At 51.2% G+C, this 18,209-nt stretch overlaps 1 protein-coding gene across 5 annotated transcripts in view; it reads left to right on the top strand.

Annotated features, from left to right (window-relative positions):
• Nucleotides 1-18,209, top strand: part of Rgs3 (regulator of G-protein signaling 3) — a 123,817-nt gene that overhangs the window by 35,343 nt on the left and 70,265 nt on the right. For all 5 annotated transcript variants that reach the window (XM_013513122.1, XM_005382663.2, XM_005382665.2 and 2 more), the window contains 7 exons: nt 2,429-2,510; nt 3,313-3,418; nt 4,194-4,545; nt 5,408-5,447; nt 10,119-10,315; nt 12,643-12,726; nt 17,807-17,918. In XM_013513122.1, the coding sequence (XP_013368576.1) occupies nt 2,429-2,510; nt 3,313-3,418; nt 4,194-4,545; nt 5,408-5,447; nt 10,119-10,315; nt 12,643-12,726; nt 17,807-17,918 (973 nt within the window). The remainder of the gene's footprint in view (nt 1-2,428; nt 2,511-3,312; nt 3,419-4,193; nt 4,546-5,407; nt 5,448-10,118; nt 10,316-12,642; nt 12,727-17,806; nt 17,919-18,209) is intronic.

Raw genomic sequence — 18,209 nt, 5'->3', positions numbered from 1 at the left:
AGCAAATCATTTGCCTCTCTGAGTCTCAATCTCCTTGTCCCTAAAACAGGAACAAGGACATCCAGGGCTGATGCTGTGAGAATAAGTGGTCCGATGCACGGAAAGGGCTGGGCTCAGGGTCTGCCTCATTCTTCTGGTGACAGTGGAGGGTGAAGTCCAAGTGCTGCAGAGCCTCCCAGACCAGGCAGGGGAGCAGAAGTGAGCTGCCAGCTTGGCTGAGACTGGGGAGTCAGGAAAGTGCACACACCATCTCCAGGAAGGGCAGCCTGTCAGGAGCCAGGGTGGCCCCAGAGTTAGGGCTCCCTTGCCCCCTACCTAAGGCCCTAAGTCAGAGAAGAGGGCTGGGGGAGGGACACTGGCTCTGAGCCTCAGTCGGCATCCTCTTCCGTTAAATGGGTGTGTTAAAACCGCCTTCTCAGTGCTGCAGAGATGGACAGGCCCGTTGGACAGCAGCCTCTCAACACTGCAAGGGGCACCGTTCTGCTTCTGTCACGCAACTCTGCCCAGCCCTCTGAGCTGGGAGATATGCTTGCTTCCTGACACCTTCTCTTCTGCTCCTTCTGCCCTCCCTTGGGTTGCTCTGATCTCTAGCCTGCCTTTTCTTAGGGCTGCACTCGGGAAAGTGGAGGGGCTCCTACCCCTGCCTGTACCAGGGAACCCGGGGTGTGGGAGCTGTGGGGTGACCCCCCAAATATGGTTAGCCCAGCATCTAGGGAGCTGGGACCTGTTAGCCAGGCAGGAGGGGCCATGAGCATGGTGGAAGAGGACTGTGGAGATGCTAGAAGGGCTTCTCGATCCAGCTTCCGCGGGGGCAGTGGGTTGTGAGTCTCCTGAAAAGCCATCCTGGTTCCCTGGAGGGGATGGGGCTCCTGGTGTCTCCTCTCCCCGTCAGGCTCTCTGGGCCATTAGTGATTACTCCTTTCCTCTAGCTTTCCACACTCACTCCTGGGTTTGTTTTTCCTTCTTTCTTTCCATTTTTTTTTTTCCTGTCTTAGCTGTGTGTTTTCCCAGAATTCTTATGGGAACAGAGTATTTTCCTGCCCCCTCCCCCTTCCCCTTGTCTGTCAGGTTTCCTGTTTCACAAACTTGCTTTGAATCCGGGCCGAGGGCTGGTGGGAAGCAGAGCCTCAGGGCCCCTGGCAGTTTCCAAGGGCCTGCATGGCCCTGGTGGCCCTGGGCCCCCGCCTGCTCCCTTTCTTCATGCCTGGCTACGGGACAGCAGGCACGTGATGACAGGTGCCCAACCCGAAGAGACAACCCTTGAAGGAAGAGAAGCAGTCTCCCAACAAGGCGTGGCGTTTTCCCAGGCTTGCTGAGCTGGTGGTTTCCTCCAGCCTGGGACACCTTCCCTGTGGCTCTGCGTGGCCCACGCTAAGCCCCACCACTCGGGGGGCGGTCTCTTGGAACCCCACTGAATCCCTTTTCTGACTTTGCCCCTTTAGCAGTCCAAATGAGCAGGTGGCCGCACTGCACCCTGCATCTTCTGTCGGGGACACTGCCCTTGCCAGGCCACCCTTACCAGTTCAGCCCTTCCCCAGCACCTTCCACTGCTAAGGTGGAGGCTGACATCAAAGTGCAGAGGACTGTGTGCAACATAGTCCTCCTGTTTTGTCCTATTGCTTGTCAGACCCCGCTTTGCTTTGGAGAGACTCATGTGCCCTCGTGCCCTGCAGAAGACCAACACCTCATGCTTCTGTGTCTCATCAGAGCCTGCCATGCAGTGGGAGCTCAGTACTTGTGTGCTGGTTTGAAAAGAACTTCCAGAGGGCAGGACCTTCCATAGGCCCTCTGAAAGTTGGCATTGTAGCCCTGCCATGCCCACAGCCCTCAGAAGGCACGTGGTCAGTGGCTAGTTCAGGCCCTCCTGGGAGGCCTATCTGGGGCCTTGCTCGTCCTTTCACTTGCTGTGACCATCCTGGGATCCCCTGCTCTCTTCCCCTGACCCTTGGACTATGACTAAGTGAGTGTGCCTGGATTTCCTTCTGTGAGTGAGGAGGGCCTGGTTTGGCTCTGTCTTTGGGTTCTCAGCACAAGACTAGCCCTGGGCCAAAGGCCCAAGACCTTTGCGGTAAAGGAGGAAAGGACTGAGACAGGCACTGGGTCATAGTGGCATGGAGGTAGAGGTGTTATGGGCCCTGAGTGGAGGGCTGGCGCTGCTAGGGCTCAGCAGAGCAAGTTTGCCCTCCCAGGGCCCCCGTCCATTCACGGCTCTCTCTGCATCATCTGGGGTTTACCTCCTCCGTTCTCAGACTCCCTACTTGGCCCACAACCAGGTGTCAGGGTGCCTGGGTCAAGACAGGAACAGTGAAGGACTGACCAGCTGCTTCTTGGCTCCGGTTCCCTCGGAGAGGAGGCCAGCTTTGGGTGGGGCTTGTGGGCTTCCCGGCCTTGCAGCTTCTGGGAGTGACTGGGCAGGACTGTGTTCTAGATCACCATCCCGAGGGGTGAGGACGGCTTTGGCTTCACTATCTGCTGCGACTCTCCGGTCCGAGTCCAGGCTGTGGATTCTGGTAAGCTCGCCACTTGGGGGATGCCAAGCCCTGCCTGCCCGCCAACCACCTGGGCTTTGCAGACAGGATGGAACTGGCTGGAGAGCCCCACACTGGAGAGCTCCTGGGTTTTCAAATGAAAAGAATAATATTTTTAAATGACCACAGATGGAATGGAGGTTCATGAAAATACACGGACAATTTTTTAGTTGTTGTTTTTATCAAAGTGAAAATAGGTTTTCCTATTTTGATTGCCAATCATTTTGAACAGGGACAAATGAAACCTGATTTTCTGTAATGACTGTGGGGGAAAATGAGTCACTGACGAACTCTTTTGGAATTAGTGTTTCACCCTGCTACAAGCCTGATTAGCATTTAAAAGTAGTCATCGCTTCTGTTCTTGCCACAAGTGGACTTTTTCTTGTCTCAGAGGGTGTATCTTAGGGCCAGAAATCAGGGCTCAGTGATCAGGCCACCCCTCTGCCTGCACAGGGATGGCACAGCGTTGGTACCCAACCAAGGGGGCAAGAGGGATGAAGGAAGAGGGGGAGTCCGGCAGCATGCAAGGCTTCTCAGTGGGCCGGGAGGCCCTGGGGAGTGGGTGGGGCCTGGGGAGAAGAGGTGGCCTGGAACTGGGATGAGAAGGCCTGGAAAGACACCTAAGGGTGTCTGACTTCCTGGCTCTTGAAAGCCACCAGGTTTGGACTCTCATTTCACAGGTGAAGAAACAGAAAAAGCAGGGCCCTTTCCTGAGGTTTCAGTGGTCCATTGAGGGCACCTTAGGCTTCAGGAGCCCCTGAATGGCTTCTCTTTGTTCCTGCAGGGGGCCCAGCAGAGCGAGCTGGCCTGCAGCAGCTGGACACGGTGCTGCAACTGAATGAGAGGCCGGTGGAGCACTGGAAATGTGTGGAGCTGGCCCACGAGATCCGGTGAAGAGGGCAGGGCGTGGCTGGGCCTCGGGCTGATGGCACATCTTCCCCACCCTGGCCCTGGGCACATTGGCTGTCCTGCCCTGCTCTCGCCAGCCCCTCCTTTGCCCAGCTGCAAGCAATCCACTCCGCTCCTCAGGGAATTGGGTTCTTGGCCTGAAAAGGAAGGCTCAGTCTCTGAGCAGTTTTGGATCTCAGAGCACAAAGCAGGGAAGCAGCTCTCAACAGATCCTGTGGTTCCTATGGTGGCACCAGCAGGTCACTTTCCACATTAGCCAATTATTGCTGCTGCCCAAGAGCTCAACCCTTTCTTTCAGGGTGCATAGATATTGCGGGGGTTTTGGCCTCACAATTAAAAAATTATTTCAAATGTTTGGACCCATTGAACAACCCCCCGAAGGAAGATCTGAATGGGCCCATGTATGTTTGCGTCTACGATGGCTAGATGAAAGTTGCATTGAGGTGCTTTGCTTGTTCCTACTTGCTTGTATCTTCCCCACCACAGGCATCATGAGTTGAGTCTAGTGCTTTTTCCTGTTGAGCCTGGCCTTAGCCTTGGAGTCTTTCTCAGCCGCTACTAAGTGAGCTTAGGCTAGCGTTGACCCACGTGACCCCTTTGCTGTCTACTTTAAGCGGCTTCTTATATCCCTTCTTGCCCTGATACTAGAAGCCTCTCCTCTATGTATGCTTCCTCCTCTCCTCCTCTTCCTCTCTGCCCTGCAGCATCCCCACCCTGGCTGACTCAACGTCTCTGTGTGATCCCTCAACCTTCCAGGAGCTGCCCTGGAGAGATCATCCTGCTCGTGTGGCGCATGGTCCCCCAGGTCAAGCCAGGGCCAGACGGTGGGGTCCTGCGGCGGGCCTCCTGCAAGTCGACACATGACCTCCTTTCACCCCCCAACAAGAGGGAGAAGAACTGTACCCATGGGGCCCAGGCACGGCCTGAGCAGCGACACAGCTGCCACCTGGTGTGTGACAGCTCGGATGGGCTGCTGCTTGGTGGCTGGGAGCGCTACACCGAGGTGGGCAAGCGCGGAGGCCAGCACACCCTGCCAGCACTGTCCCGTGCCACCACCCCCACCGACCCCAACTACATCATCCTGGCCCCGCTGAACCCTGGGAGCCAGGTATGGGCAGCTGGTACAGGGAAGGGGAAGGGTGTCGGGTCCCTGTGGGAGCCAGGAAGTCTCAAAGTCTCAAAATTATGCTGTGAGGAGTCTTCAAGGGCCTGGGGGTGTTGAGCAAGGCGATGATGTTTGTGCTAGCTCTGGCCTCTGCTGGGATGTCACAGAGAGTGCAGACGGCCTGTGAAGCCTCAGGGCACAGACCCAGGACCAGGGCTTGGCAGGCTGGACTATGTTAGCTCACATGCAGGAGCTTGTCTACAGTGGGACGGGCTACCTTGGTAGGTGGTAAGTTCTCTATTGTACGAGGTGTAAAATTAGTGCGTGATTATAGGAGGAGATGATGAAGTATGCTCCCCAAAACATTAGTCCCATGAGCTACTCTGGGAAAAAAGTGTTCTGAGGTCATGTGAGTTTGGGAAATATCCTGTACTCTCTTCCATTTGGGGAAATTCCCAGTGTACATTAGGCTGTCGAGGTTCTGAGGGCATCCTGCAGTAAAGAAGGTGGTTTAACCTTGCTTAACCTAGCTTTCCCCAAACTTCCTCAATGGCAGTGTCCTTTATGGTGTGGTTATTGGGGTCCCACCATTCCAGCGACCCATGAGGCATGTTTTGGAACAGCCTATTGGGGTCTTGCCAAGGAGTTAGATTTCGTGGCACATAAAGCCTCTTTCAACTCTCATATTCTGAGCTGCTGTGTTCTCACCAACCTCCCTCCCTCTGCTGGTTAGCAGCACTGATGTTCATCGCTGGTGCCTTAAGATGTTTCACATCCCATTCATTAGGCCCGATGCCCAACAGCCTGCAGGGCCATCCTGCCCCGTTCCTGGGGTTGAGCTGGTTTTCCTATTTTTCCCTTGCAGCTGCTGCGGCCTGTGTACCAGGAGGATACCATCCCTGAAGGTGAGCTGCCCGCCATTGCTGTGCCCACACAGCCTGTCATGGGGGAGGTCCGCTGAGGCCTGGCCCAGCCTCTTCCTCCCAGTTTAGAGGCCTTTCTGGTGGAGTCACGGTCACCAAGCATGCTGACACAGCCCTTCTTTTCTCCTGCTGCCTCTGCTCCCTCATTCAGTCAATGTCTGAAGCCAGAGCTGAGAAGGAAGAGCAGGGTCTCCCAGAGCCCTCTGGCAGGTGGGATGCTCAGGACTCAGGCGTTCAGTTGGATGTCATCCAGTTTTACTGAGCACCCATCTAAGTCAGGTGTTGTAGGCAGCATGGTGAGGCCGGCACAGAAGAGAGTTGTGCATGTGGAACTAGAGGTTTTGGGTTGGAGGCCTAGCTGTGTGACTTTGAGCAACTTATGTGCCCTTCCTGAGCCTTAGTTTCTTCATCTATAGTATGGGTCAGTAATTCCTACTCAGAGGGTTGTTGGGAGGATTGTGTAAGAACGTGGTTGTGAGCAGTAGCCTGCGTACGGAGCCATGGGACACAGGATGCTCATCTTTGAAGGGCACAGAAATCTCTGCTCTTAGGTGGAGTCTTCTTTGACCTTTAAATTCTGGCCAGAGATGGAGGCTGGACTCCAAAACAGTCCCTTCCCCCAGGAAGTCTGAGATATGGGTCTCTGTTGGGCACTGCGTTAAGCCCTCATGTGCTTGCTGGAGAGCTCTGACCCAAAAGTGCAGCTGATACCTGGAAGGCTGGGACCGGCCTTGCCAGGTGGCCTCCCGTGCCCACCTAGGTTGTGCTTGAGCCCTTCCTGTGGTGCCTGCAGAACGCCCTTGACCTCCTTCCTTGAGACTGGCCATTTTCCAGCCTTGCACACACTTGCTTCCTTGCTGTTCTCTTCCATTGGTAGCCGGAACATGATTCTTATGGTGGGCACGTGGGAGAGAGCTTGTGTCTTTTGTGGGGAAAGGGCCTCCACCAGGCTCTGGACAGGTGATACAAGGCACCTCCTTTCTCTCCCCTCTGGAGGCCTTTGGGCGGTTGCGCTTGGCCTGCTGGAAATCAAGTTGTCTTCCTTCTAGGGAGGAGTATTATCATGATTCAACAATAAGTGTCTGAAAGCTTTTAGTTGTGGCACATTAGGTTAGAGTGAAGATGTCACTGCTAAATGGTGACTCCATTAAGGACAGGGCTGGGCCCGGCGTATTTCTGAGGACCAGACACAAGTCTGGAAGATAGCAGTAGAATTTCAGCCACGGAGTCAGGGAGCCACAGAGGTGTGTGGCCCACTGTGGGCACACGGACACTGACTGGGTGGTGAGGGGTTGATTCCCTCTCAGCCTGAGAGATGCCACTGTGGTTGCTTCCAATCTGTATTTATGTTTCATTCCCCTCTGAGAATATAATACTAAGAAAGGCACAGTTATCTAAGCTTTGGGAGGGACAAGTAAGGAAATGATCATGTTTGTAACAATGGTGGCTTTTGGAATGTATTATATTAAGACCTTGACTTTATTTATTTTTCATAGTAATAATCCAGGACATATTTGCTGTTTATCAAGGATCAAGGCTTTATAACTCCTAGGTCTGGGGTTCAGAGCAACGGGTGAAATTCAAGACACAAAATTTCCCTTGAACACATGCAGGCTTGTTCAGAGGTTAAGGCTGTCACCAAGGAGCTGATTCTGAGCCTACTGGCTGAGCTGCCAGGAGGTAGCCATTCATGAGGAGGTTGAGCTATCCTGAGTTGAATAAGGTCTGGTGCCCTTCCGGGGCTTGGAGTGCCTGCTGGGCTGTAGTTGGTGTGTTCTGTGGGGCTGCTGGTGCCCTGGGCATTGTCTTCTGTCCCCAAGAAGGCAGCCTAGCCTCAGAGTCAACACTGCCAGAGCAGGATGGCTGCCAGGGCTTGCCTCGGAAGCTGAGAGCAAAGCTGTATAATTATTGTGTTTGGCTAGTGAAGCAGGTGTTAGAGGAGAAGGGGAGCAGACATTGTCATAAGAGGTAGCAGGTGGGAAGTAAATGAGCTTGCTTTCACGGAGCTCAGCAACTGGGTCGCAATCTGGACTGTTCTAAAAGCAGATCCTTGGAAAGTCGGTTCTGGAAAACCATGCTCCCTTGCACTCTGGGCCTTAATTTCCTTGTCCTTAGATTATGGTTAAGCAGACCTTCTCTCTCTGAAGGCAGAAAGATGGGTCAAGGAGTTGATTTGTGCCTCTTAGGCCCAAGATGAAGATTCCTGGCAGCCTTGGGCAACTGGGCCAGAGAAGGGATGACATGGATTTTGAAAAAAGTCAGCAACTTGGGGCTAAAAGCTCAGATTTTGCTATGTGCAAAGGTATCCTTTATTGACTCTGGCCTAGGTGGCCTCAGTCCCCTGCTTGTCATCCTGCATGGCTTTGCCCTCTCTAGTGTAGACTCATTCCATGTCAAATTAGTCTGTCTAGTTCCAGGCTGACCCTGTGGCCCTGGGCGTGGTATGGCTTGTGACCTAACAGCCTTCACTATGCTTCCACCAGCCACGATGGACTGCTTGTTGAGCGGCTGAGGGTTTTGGGGTGATCCACCGCACAGGTCCCCTCCTGCACAACCCACCAAGTCCTTTCCAGTCAGGCCCTTTGTGTGAGCTCCCGGGTGAGGCAGCGTTTACTTTCTACTCTGTAAAGAAGAAAATGACTCAGAGAGGAAGGAGCCTGTTCAGAATTGCACAGCCAGTGTCTGACTTGATTAGTCAGCACAGAAGCTCAGGGGTCTTACCCAACTTCATTGCTGTGCAGAGCGCCCAGGGCCTGGCTGCATAGATGTCCCTGGGGCCAGATGGGACAAAGAACCGCGTAACTTCTTCCCTGCGTCTGCCCTTCCTACCCCCATCCTTGGCTCCAGCTTTCTACTTATCATGGTTTGATCACTGTGATCATGGTCACTTGTGGGGGTGGGGGAGGTTGACTTGTTTTTCTCGCCTCTTGGTGAGAAGGGTTAGCGGGTGGGAGGTGGAAGCTAGTGTGAAACCTTCTGGGCTGAGTGCTTCCTCTGGGCCATGACCTTGCGTTGGTGGGGAGCTTCCCTGAGTGTAGCTGGGTCAGGCCACCTGTTACCCCGCCGGCTTCCAGAGCTGGGGGCGGAAGAAAGGTGCCCAGTGTGGGCACCCAGCTCAGCGAGGGCCTTGCTGGCTGCCTGCTAGTAGCAGCAACCCTTGGAAGAGAGCTGAGGTGTGTGTGGAGTCTGATGGCTCTGGGCTTGGTCTCCCTGCTCCTTGTGTCCAGGAATCTCTGTCTTTTTAGCTGCTTTGGGTTTTAGTCCTCTGCCCATTGGATGGGACATGATAAAGAGCTGTATACCACCCCTTGTTCAGGGACAGAGTGTGTCCCTCAGTGTCCCCTTAAAAAGGGATTCTCATGCCAAATGACCTTTTTGCTCTTTGCTCTTTTCCCTGCTGGTGGCCTCCTCTGTAATAACTTGTGAGCTAATGGCCAAGTGGGGGACCTTGTCGAGGTGATGATATCTGTATTCCCAGAGTCCCACGCGGCTCCCTGTTTTCAAAGGATGACAATTCAGGAGCTGACTTTCCGTGTACCTTTCCTAACCCAAGGCACTGCTCTTGGGCTTGGCTCAGAGCAGCTTGTTGGGGTGCCTGCACGTTTACTCTGGTTGAAGAAGCCAAGACTCTGGGGTGAAGTAAGCCGCCCACCATCAGTGAGCTAGTGCCTGTGGGAGCGAGCTTTGAGCGCAGCCACCTGGCTTCAGAGCTGTGCTCCTTACCGAGAATGACAGTGGCAAGTACTACTTCTTGTTTTAAAATTGTAGTGCTGGGGTTTGAGGTCAGCATCTTGTATGTGCTAAACAAGTGTCCTACCACTGAGCGACATGCCCAGCTCTTTGTATTTTTGTATTTTGAGACAGGTGCTCCCTAAGTTGCCCATGTGGTTCTCACAGTTGGTGATCTTCCAGTCCCCCTCCACCCTCCTAGTACAGCCAGTGGCCACCATGCCCAGCGGATAAGTGCTACTTTTTACTGCGTATTGACTGACTGTGGTTAGCCAGGTGACTCCGGCTTCCTTGACCAGTGGAGGGCGGACCACATGCATCCTGGCAAAGTTCACTGTCTCTGCCACCTCTGTAGAGAATGGATCTTTGTCCAGGGCCTGGGAGGTGACGGATGGGCTGGCGTGGTGGCAGGGGGGTGAGCAGGTGCTCTGGTACATAGGGCAGTAGTTTCTGTGCCAGTGCATTGTTCCATGTGGCACTGCAGGCGCAGTGAAGTCAGCCATTATGATTTTAAAAATATGAGTGGTTTCTTGATTCTTAAATGTGTGAGGCCAATAAATAGATCTGACTCAGGGACCGGGATGCTGACTGGGGACTGCTGCATCTCATAGTGTTGGTGCCCTGTCTTTGCCTTAAAGTTGCTTATTTATGTATCAGTGTCTCTCACTAGAGTGTGAGGGATTGGTTGAGGCCCGAGACTCAGCTGGAGCCTCCTTGTGTTCTCAGCTCTTTGCAGAGGCCCGGCACAAGGCAGATTATCAGTCAATGGTGCTGATTGGCAGGTGACCTTGAACTCATGGTAAGCCTCCTGCCTCAGCCTCCCAAGTGCTGGGATTACAGGTGTGTGCCACCAGGTCCAGCTCAAAGGGGATCCTTCACAGGAGCGATGGAAATGCCTCACCATCCCCCACCTCTGTTCCACAGAATCAGGGAGTCCCACAAAAGGGAAGTCCTATGCAGGCCTGGGGAAGAAGTCGCGGCTGATGAAGACTGTGCAGACAGTAAAGGGCCGAGGGAACTACCAGGACTGCTCGCTCCTGAGGCCGCACGTCCCGCACTCAAGCTATGGCACCTACGTCACCCTGGCCCCCAAAGTCTTGGTGTTCCCGGTCTTTGTTCAGGTGAGCCTGCAGCTGACCCCAGGGGTGTCACTGGGAGGAGATGAGAACGAGGAGAGTTCTTCACCCCAGGACTCAGAGTGCAGTGCCTCACCCAGGACTGAGGGCCCAGGTTTGGGAAAGACAATGACCTGAGAAGCTCAGGATTCTGGAGGTCGCATTAGTGAGCAGAGGTTTCCAAGGGTGAGCTCAGGAAGCATGGCACCATAGAGGGTCCTCGCCTTCCCCTCTCAGCCTCCTGTCTCACTGGGGCAGTGTAGGCACACTGCAGCTGCTTGCTGGGATGCCCACGACCTGCCTGCAGAGGCTCCCGCTCTCCAGCTCACCCAGAAGTTTGCTGTTTGGAACTGACCAAGGGACAGCTCCTGTCCCCTTGGTCACCCAAGCATGTCTGGCTAGGGTTCACCGGTGACTTGAGATTTATCTGAATCTCCCTTCTCTTATTCCTTCCTCCTCCTCTTCTGTCTCTTCTTTTGCATTTTTTTCTCATCTCTTTAAAAAATAATCTTTCTTCATTCCATCACCCAGATATAATCAGTTTAAACACCTAAGTGTCATATATAATAAATATATAGATTTAAAAAAACAGAACAAATCTTATTCTATATTTTATACTCAGTTGCCTTTTTTGGTTTTGGTCTTTAGAGACAAGGTCTTGCTATGTAGTTCAGCCTGCCCTTGAACTTACGGCAATCCTCCTGCCTCAGCCTCCTGAATACTGGGATTACAGGTGTGTGTCACCATACCTGGCCAAGTTGCCTTTTTAAAACAAAAATTATAGCAGGAGCATTTCTTTCAGCTTGAAAGTGCTCACTCTTTCATATATAGTAGTTATATGTAGTAGTGTTCACTTGTGTGGTGTAGATATACAATGTCTACTGAGCTGGTTCTCAGTTCAGATCTTTATGTCTATTCTTTTGCTATTGAAAGTAATGTTAGTTTATCCACTCACCAGGAGCATAAAGGTGACCCAGCTCCAAGGGTGTCATTTCTGCTCAAGTCCTACTTCTCTGGTCTCCTTAGCATCCCATCCTGAGTCTGTCCCTGTCCAGGGGTCTGTGGATTCCCTGGGATGTGATGTATCCATGGCAGGGAGCTTAGCTCTCCCTCTATGGCTCTCTCGGCAGGGCCTGACCTGTGCCTTTCTGTGGATCTCAGGTGTAACACAAAAGTCTTGCCATCCTGGGGGGATCAGTGTTTGTTTTTAATTTTGATAAAAAATTAAAATTGATTTTCAAAAAATTATGAAAAATCTTTTGAAAATTTTTATATTGGGAAACATACAAGCTAAAAATCGCATAATGCTTACATGTTCAATAAAGCCAATATCCACTAAAGTAAAGGGATACGCTTGCTGCCAGAGGGAGATGCTGGAAGCCTGGGGGCTTGCATATCTCTTCCTGGTTGTAACGCCCCTCTCCCTTCCCACCAGAGGTACCCTCCAGCCTAGCTTTGTGGTGAGCATTTACTTTTCTTTATTTTTGCCATCTCTATATACTTTGTGGTGAGCATTTACTTTTCTTTATTTTTGCCATCTCTGTATATTTCCCTAAATACCATATTTTATGTGGCTTCTTTTAAAATATTGTTTAATGAAGCCATACTGCATATATTCATTCGCATCTTGCTTCTTTGCCTTCGTATTATTTATAAGGTTCAACCAGGTTGTTGTGTGCAGTTGGTACTTGGTTCATTATCTTCCTTCAGGTATTGCTTGAGGCCAAGCAGGTAGAAGCCATTATTAGTACGTGCTCATGAGGGTCCTGCTGGGTAATCTAGAGCTCGGGGTGCTTTCTCTGGGCTGCACTGGACAGGATGATGGAGTGAGAGGTTTGGGTGAGAAGTGGTTCCTTTAGAACTGATGATGGGAAGGAGTCAGCTCAAGTGTGTTATGAACGTAGAGCAGGGAGAGGCCTCACCATATAGGGTCTCAAGTGGCCAAATCTCTTGTCATGTGGCTCTCAGGGTGCCTCTGGGCTCTGACAGCAGGACACTTCCGGGGAGCCGTCATCAGGAGAGATGGGGGATGTGGGATGGGGAGCCCAGTGTAGGGGGTGGGCGGTGGGGGAGGGGGAGCCTGCAGAGGGCTCAAGCATGTGGTTGGACTTCCTGCCGGAGAGCAGAGCTCTCACAGTGAGGGCTGGTGGGGAAGGTGGCAGCCACAGTTCTGCACAGGACAGGAGCACCTTTCTGTTTCCATCTGGTGTGTGAGGGGGTGTGTGGCTTCTTGGGGGAGGGGAGGGCTCTTTGCAGCTGGCTTTGGCGAGCTGCTTCCTCTGCCCCCCTGTGTCTTTGCGCAGCCCACTCACTCGCATACTCTCTGTCTTCAGCCCTTAGATCTCTGCAACCCTGCCCGGACCCTCCTGTTGTCAGAAGAGCTGCTGCTGTACGAAGGGAGGAACAGGGCTACCCAGGTGAGTCTCAGCATGCTGCGGTGCTGACTTCCTCCTTGCCGTCCTCCGGGCCCTCACCTTTCCTTCCTCCTGATGACCATGGTACAAGCCCAGGACGGGGCAGACCTGAAAACTCTTCCACCGCTCCCCAACACATGGGGACCTAGCTATTTCTTGTCTACTTCCAGCGATAGGGAACTCACCTCCTTGTGAAGCTGTCTTGTTTTTTTTGACATTGATATTATTCCCCCAGCCCACAAAGATATTCCATTGTTTGCCCCAGCTTTCTCTCAGGAGGAGGAAAGATGGCATTTCACTTCAGCTGTGGTAGGTGACTTTGTGGGTGAGAAAATTAAAGCTGCTAGCCAAGGAGAATTTTTAGAGGTGTGTCAGTTCTCTGAATTTTCTGAGTCCGTATTAACCCACATTCCAGATCTTCTCCTGAGAGGTCTGTGATCTCCCCTGGTCTCTGGATGCACCAGTAAGCCTTGTCTGGGGGCTACGCCACTCTTTCTGGGAGCTGGGAGCACTTTACTCACTGACTCATCCCCAGAGCTGGCCAGGTGCCAGCTCAGTCCCTGAGGCCGGGACAATAGTCCCTGGCTGTGTGACCATGGACAGGTCATTTAACCTCTCTGAGCCATAAGATCCTCATCTTGTAGAAAGTAATGATGTTATTGACATGGAGATCCACACAGCAGAACGTAAGTGCTCCGTAAGTAGAGGCTTCTATTGGGTGGCAGTATGGAGATAGAGTCATCTTGGTCCAGGCAGGACATAAAATGGAGCTCTTCAAGCTGGCCTGGCTACCTGAGGCTCCTGGGGTAAAGGAAAAGGGCTTGGTCCTGTTCAGGTCCGGATGCAGGGCTGGCTCCTTCATCTTAAATAGGTGCCTGGAGGCTGGCAAAATCAGGAAACTTGGAGGCCCATATGTGGGATATGGGCCAAACTTGGAGGCCAGAGCCCCATATCCAGCCCCAGCTGTGCTGCTGATGCACTTACGACTTCTCCCTCTTGCTCTGTTTTTCCATGTGCATTTAAGGCTGCAGGAGCCAGCTCTGAGGGGGCTTCAGCCTTACCGTCCTAGGGCACCGAGTGTGACTGTGGCTGAAGCAGGAGGTTGGCTTTATTTTGTTTGTAAACAAGCGGACCAGAATTCCTATGTTCCGAATGAGCACTGTCTTTTTCAAGGGTGCTCTCTGGTGAGACTGCAAGCGGATTTCTACTGCACTGGTATCGCTGAGGTCATTCCTGGACCTCTCCTTTGGGAATATTCCTGAGAATCGCAGCATGGCTTTGGAATTGCCTCTGTGGGAGGAAAACTTTATCTGGTGAGGGGGATTTAGGTTTTAGGAGTGAGAGGTCACTGGGAACTGTGTTTGGTGAATAAACGTGTGGTGGAGCTAAGTCAGACGTGCAGGGCAGGGTCAGAAGGCTCGGTGTGGCTGTACGTTCTGCAGACCCGGAAGGTGGCCCTTTGGAATGATAGCCACCCTGAAATACACATGTATGTCTTAAATCACTCTTAAAATTCTCTTACCATTAAACCCACAAGTGTTGACCACTTGCTGTGCATACATTTTGCACCGATCCTGATTAGTTCTGCGGCAACCCCATGAGACACGAGGATACTGATGTTCTGATGAACTTAACTGGGACATCCAGCCTGGTAAGGAGCAGAGCCAGGATTACCACTTGGTTCTTTGGCTCTAGTCCTGGTCAGCAATGCTTTCTGTGACCCCATGCTGCCTCTGGTATGTTTGTTTAAAAACAAACAGAGAAACTCTAGCCGAGCCATAGCCATAGTTATAATTCATCCAAAATATCTTAGCCTCATGGATCTTGGGAACCTTAAAACCAAGAGACACTCCCCTCCCAAAACTGAAGGAAGTGATATGAGGACAAGTGAAATAAATATATTCCTTTTTTTGCGGGGGTAGGGTAATGGGAATGGAACTCAGGACCTTGCGCTTGCCAGGCACCCTTTTTTTTGCAGTACAATAGCAACCAAATATAAGGACTTTGGTAAGCTTTCATTTTCTTCAAGCTAAAAATAGAGCCAATTCCAGAGGAACTTGGGTAGCTTCATACAGCCTTAGTGCTGGTCGGGCCCTCAGGAACCATCCATTCTAATTGCTTCTCTGCATCCTCCCAGCTGTTGGTTTTCCCCACAGTTTCTGAACTCGAAAGAGCAGCCCTTCCCAGCTGGAAGCCCTCCCCACCCCATCTTTTGTCTGTCCCTTCTCTGGGCTTGCTCAGGTTTGCTGATGTCTGGGATCCAGTCGTGTCCCACGCCATGAACTGCCCTTGTCACACCCTCTACCTAGAAGTCAAAATGCTGCTTGCATTTTGGAGCAGTCTCATTTATCCGTTCAAAGAGTAGTTACAGATCATCTAGGATGTAGCCCAGCCCAGTGCTAGGTTCCTGGAATACTAAGAAGGGAAAGGCAGACACACCCTCCCTTTACACACTGACTCACTGAGTTTACCATTAACTAAGGACCAGAGGTCTTTTCTCAATACCCTGACTTGAGGCCAGTTTCCCAGGAGAAGGCTTGGCTAGGGCCACTTGAGAGAGAGTCACCCTCCAGGTTGTAAGGATTCCTCAACTAGAGGATCCCTCAATCCTTGGCCCTTTGGAAAAACAGATGTGTCTGTGCAGGTGTGGGGAAGACACCTGGAGGCCCCTGTGGCTGGTGGTGGAAGGCAGCAGGTAACTGGATTGTGGAGATAGGGTCATCAGGATGCTGGTGAGATGGAAGGGGTCCACATGTCCTTCTCTGGCATGCCTGCCCTCTGTCCTGTCCAGCTGTGTACCAGCTCTGTCCTTTCCCTGACCTGACCTTTGGGGAAACTCTTCACTCATGCCTTAATCACTTCCTGTCTAGACCATATTCTCAGCTCTGGGAACCCAGGCTAGGGCATTGGCCTGGGGCTATTCTCACCTTGAGGGAGGCTCCTCCCTCTTTCCCTCCACCCAGCCCTCTCTGTGCCTGCGCCAGTTTTTGACTTTTTAGGCTCCTGACAGATTGTCTTCTCTGACACTTCCTCCGCCAGCTTCCCTGTGGGTCCGGAGCTGACAGCTAGATTTTCTTTGATTTGGAGACATGTTTTATGGGAGCAGGGGGGTTTGCCTAGTGTCTCTAGCTAGCGTAGAGCCTTCTTTCCTTTGCTTGGACTTTGTGGTCCACTCCCCAGGTAGCCAACCCCTTGAATCCTTCTGAACTCTTGATCATTTTCTTCCCCTTCCTTAACTTTATTATTATCATTTGTCTCCTTTGTTTCTGTTTTTTGTCTCCATTTGAATCCTTTCCTATTCAGGGACAGAAAAGCTGCAGGCATATATATTGCTACTACAGTGCTGTGCATAGTGTGAGCTTTACGAGATCCCTCAGACCTGCATATCAGTCCCTGGCTGTGTGGCTGTGGGCAGGGAACTTAACCTCTCTGATCTGTAACATTTTCATCTGTAAAGGCCAATGATGTTTTTTACGTAAAGATTGACAGAGCAGAAAGTGTTCAACAGGTGGAGGTGTCTCTTGGGCAGTTGTAGGAGACAGAGCTGTGCTGGGAAGGGGGTTGGGCAGGTCACTAGTAAAAGCCCTTCCATCTCGGGGAGCAGGAGTCTTTGTGTTTGGGCCCCATGGGAGGGGACAGAGCCCTGAGCCTCCTTACTCAGGGACTCAGCCCCTGCTGTTTCTTGCCTCTGTATTTGTGGGACACTCAAGATGCCAAGTAGGGCTTTGGATATTTCTTACAGATTTTTAAATTACAAAAGTAACCGTCTCATTGAAAAATAATGCAAATTAAACAGAAATGTATAAAGTAAAATCCCATCTCCCAGAGTAAGGAGAGCAGTACCTACCTTAGGTATCTTTTCAAAAATGTATAAATACAGAAAGAGCTATCGTTCTGCGTTACAAAATTACATTATACCCCAGGTGTTTTTTGCACATCACGCTAGTTCAACTTCTGATAGACCCATTTCTATGTCTGCCCGTATAACTCTATTTTAGGCTTTTAACAGTTGCACAAAATTCTGCCATGTAGAAGTAGTTAATTTATTTTATCTATCCTCTCTTGATGGATTTTTATGTTATTTTCCTTTGTTAAATTATAAGAATGCTGCTAACTTCCTTATATGTTCACATTTGTATGGCCTTGCAAGTATTTCTTTAGGGAAACATGTCAGAAGTGGTGTTGTAGGGTCATCTTTACCAGTTTGAGAGCTAGATGAAAACATGTTGGCTTTTGAAAGGTCAGTCGCAATCTGATACACACTCACTGTGTCCAGACTGTATACTAAGCCCTTCTGCTGGATTCCTCTAACTTTAGAAGAAATGAAATACCGGGTTTGACACCTCAAAGGGAAGTTCCCATAAGTAATCATCTTTTGTGGCTTTTTTTTTTTTTGAGAGAATCTAAAATTGGATTTTATTGCTTTTAACTAAAGGCCACTGCAGAATTTATAAAACAAAGAACAGTGTAAACTTCAGCGGCATAGAGGATCAAGTAGATTTTTTTTAGCATAAAAAATATGCTGTGCGTGCCTGTTGGTTTACCTATAATGTCTAGAAATAGCTTTTTTCCTTTGTTTTTGGAGCAACGGGTACATGAAGGAGATAAAATTATGTACAAGTCTGTATTGAAATATAAGCAACTGGCCTTTTCTTGGACTGGTTTTTCATTAATGCAGTTAAAGTTATATGCAAGAAATTTGGTAGTATTACATCAACCACGTGATGCCAAGAGTTGTTCAGGAAGCTTGAGACAGAGCTGGGTAAGGGGCCGGAGACTCCCCAGGCACTGTAGGGCCAGTCTAGGACAGGTGGGCCTGGGGACACCAGGCTGTGGAGAGGCCCCCGCAGACGCTATCTGCCATGGAGGCTGAGGGCTGTTTTTCCTTCTTGTGTATTTTTTTTTTTTTCCTACTTTGAGGAGGGCAGAAAGTTGCTCTCCATTGGCTGGGCCACCCTTGGAGTTGCTCCTGGTTCTGCCTGAGATGACAAGGATGCATTACCCAGACCTCCAGGGGAGGCTGTGACTCTTTGTGTCCAGGGGACAGTGGAGTAGCCAGGCTGTTTGCTCTCTTCCATTGCAGGTGACACTGTTTGCCTACTCGGATCTGCTGCTCTTCACCAAGGAGGATGAGCCTGGACGCTGCAACGTCCTGAGGAACCCCCTCTATCTCCAGAGCGTCAAGCTGCAGGAAGGTGAGGAGTGCCAGGCTGCTGGCCCCCAGTGGGGCATTTGATATTTGTTGTGGGCTCTGTCTCTGGACCGGCGAGTGATCCACTCTAGGCTCATAAGCCTGCTGCCACACTTTGAGCTTTTTGTTTAAATCTTGGCACTGCTCTTACTCCGGGTGTGATCTTGGGCAAGTTGCTGTACTTCTCTGAGCCCGTTTTCTCGTGTGTCAGGATAAGGGATAATAACAGTATCTTAGAAGGTTGTTGGGTTAAATTAGGTCATTCATGCAAAAGGTTGGCCTATAACCGATGCCT

The sequence above is a fragment of the Chinchilla lanigera genome, unplaced genomic scaffold (genome assembly GCF_000276665.1).
Source record: "Chinchilla lanigera isolate Chin_1 unplaced genomic scaffold, ChiLan1.0 scaffold00018, whole genome shotgun sequence".
Lineage (NCBI taxonomy): Eukaryota > Metazoa > Chordata > Mammalia > Rodentia > Chinchillidae > Chinchilla > Chinchilla lanigera.
This window is presented reverse-complemented; position numbering and strand designations above follow the sequence as displayed.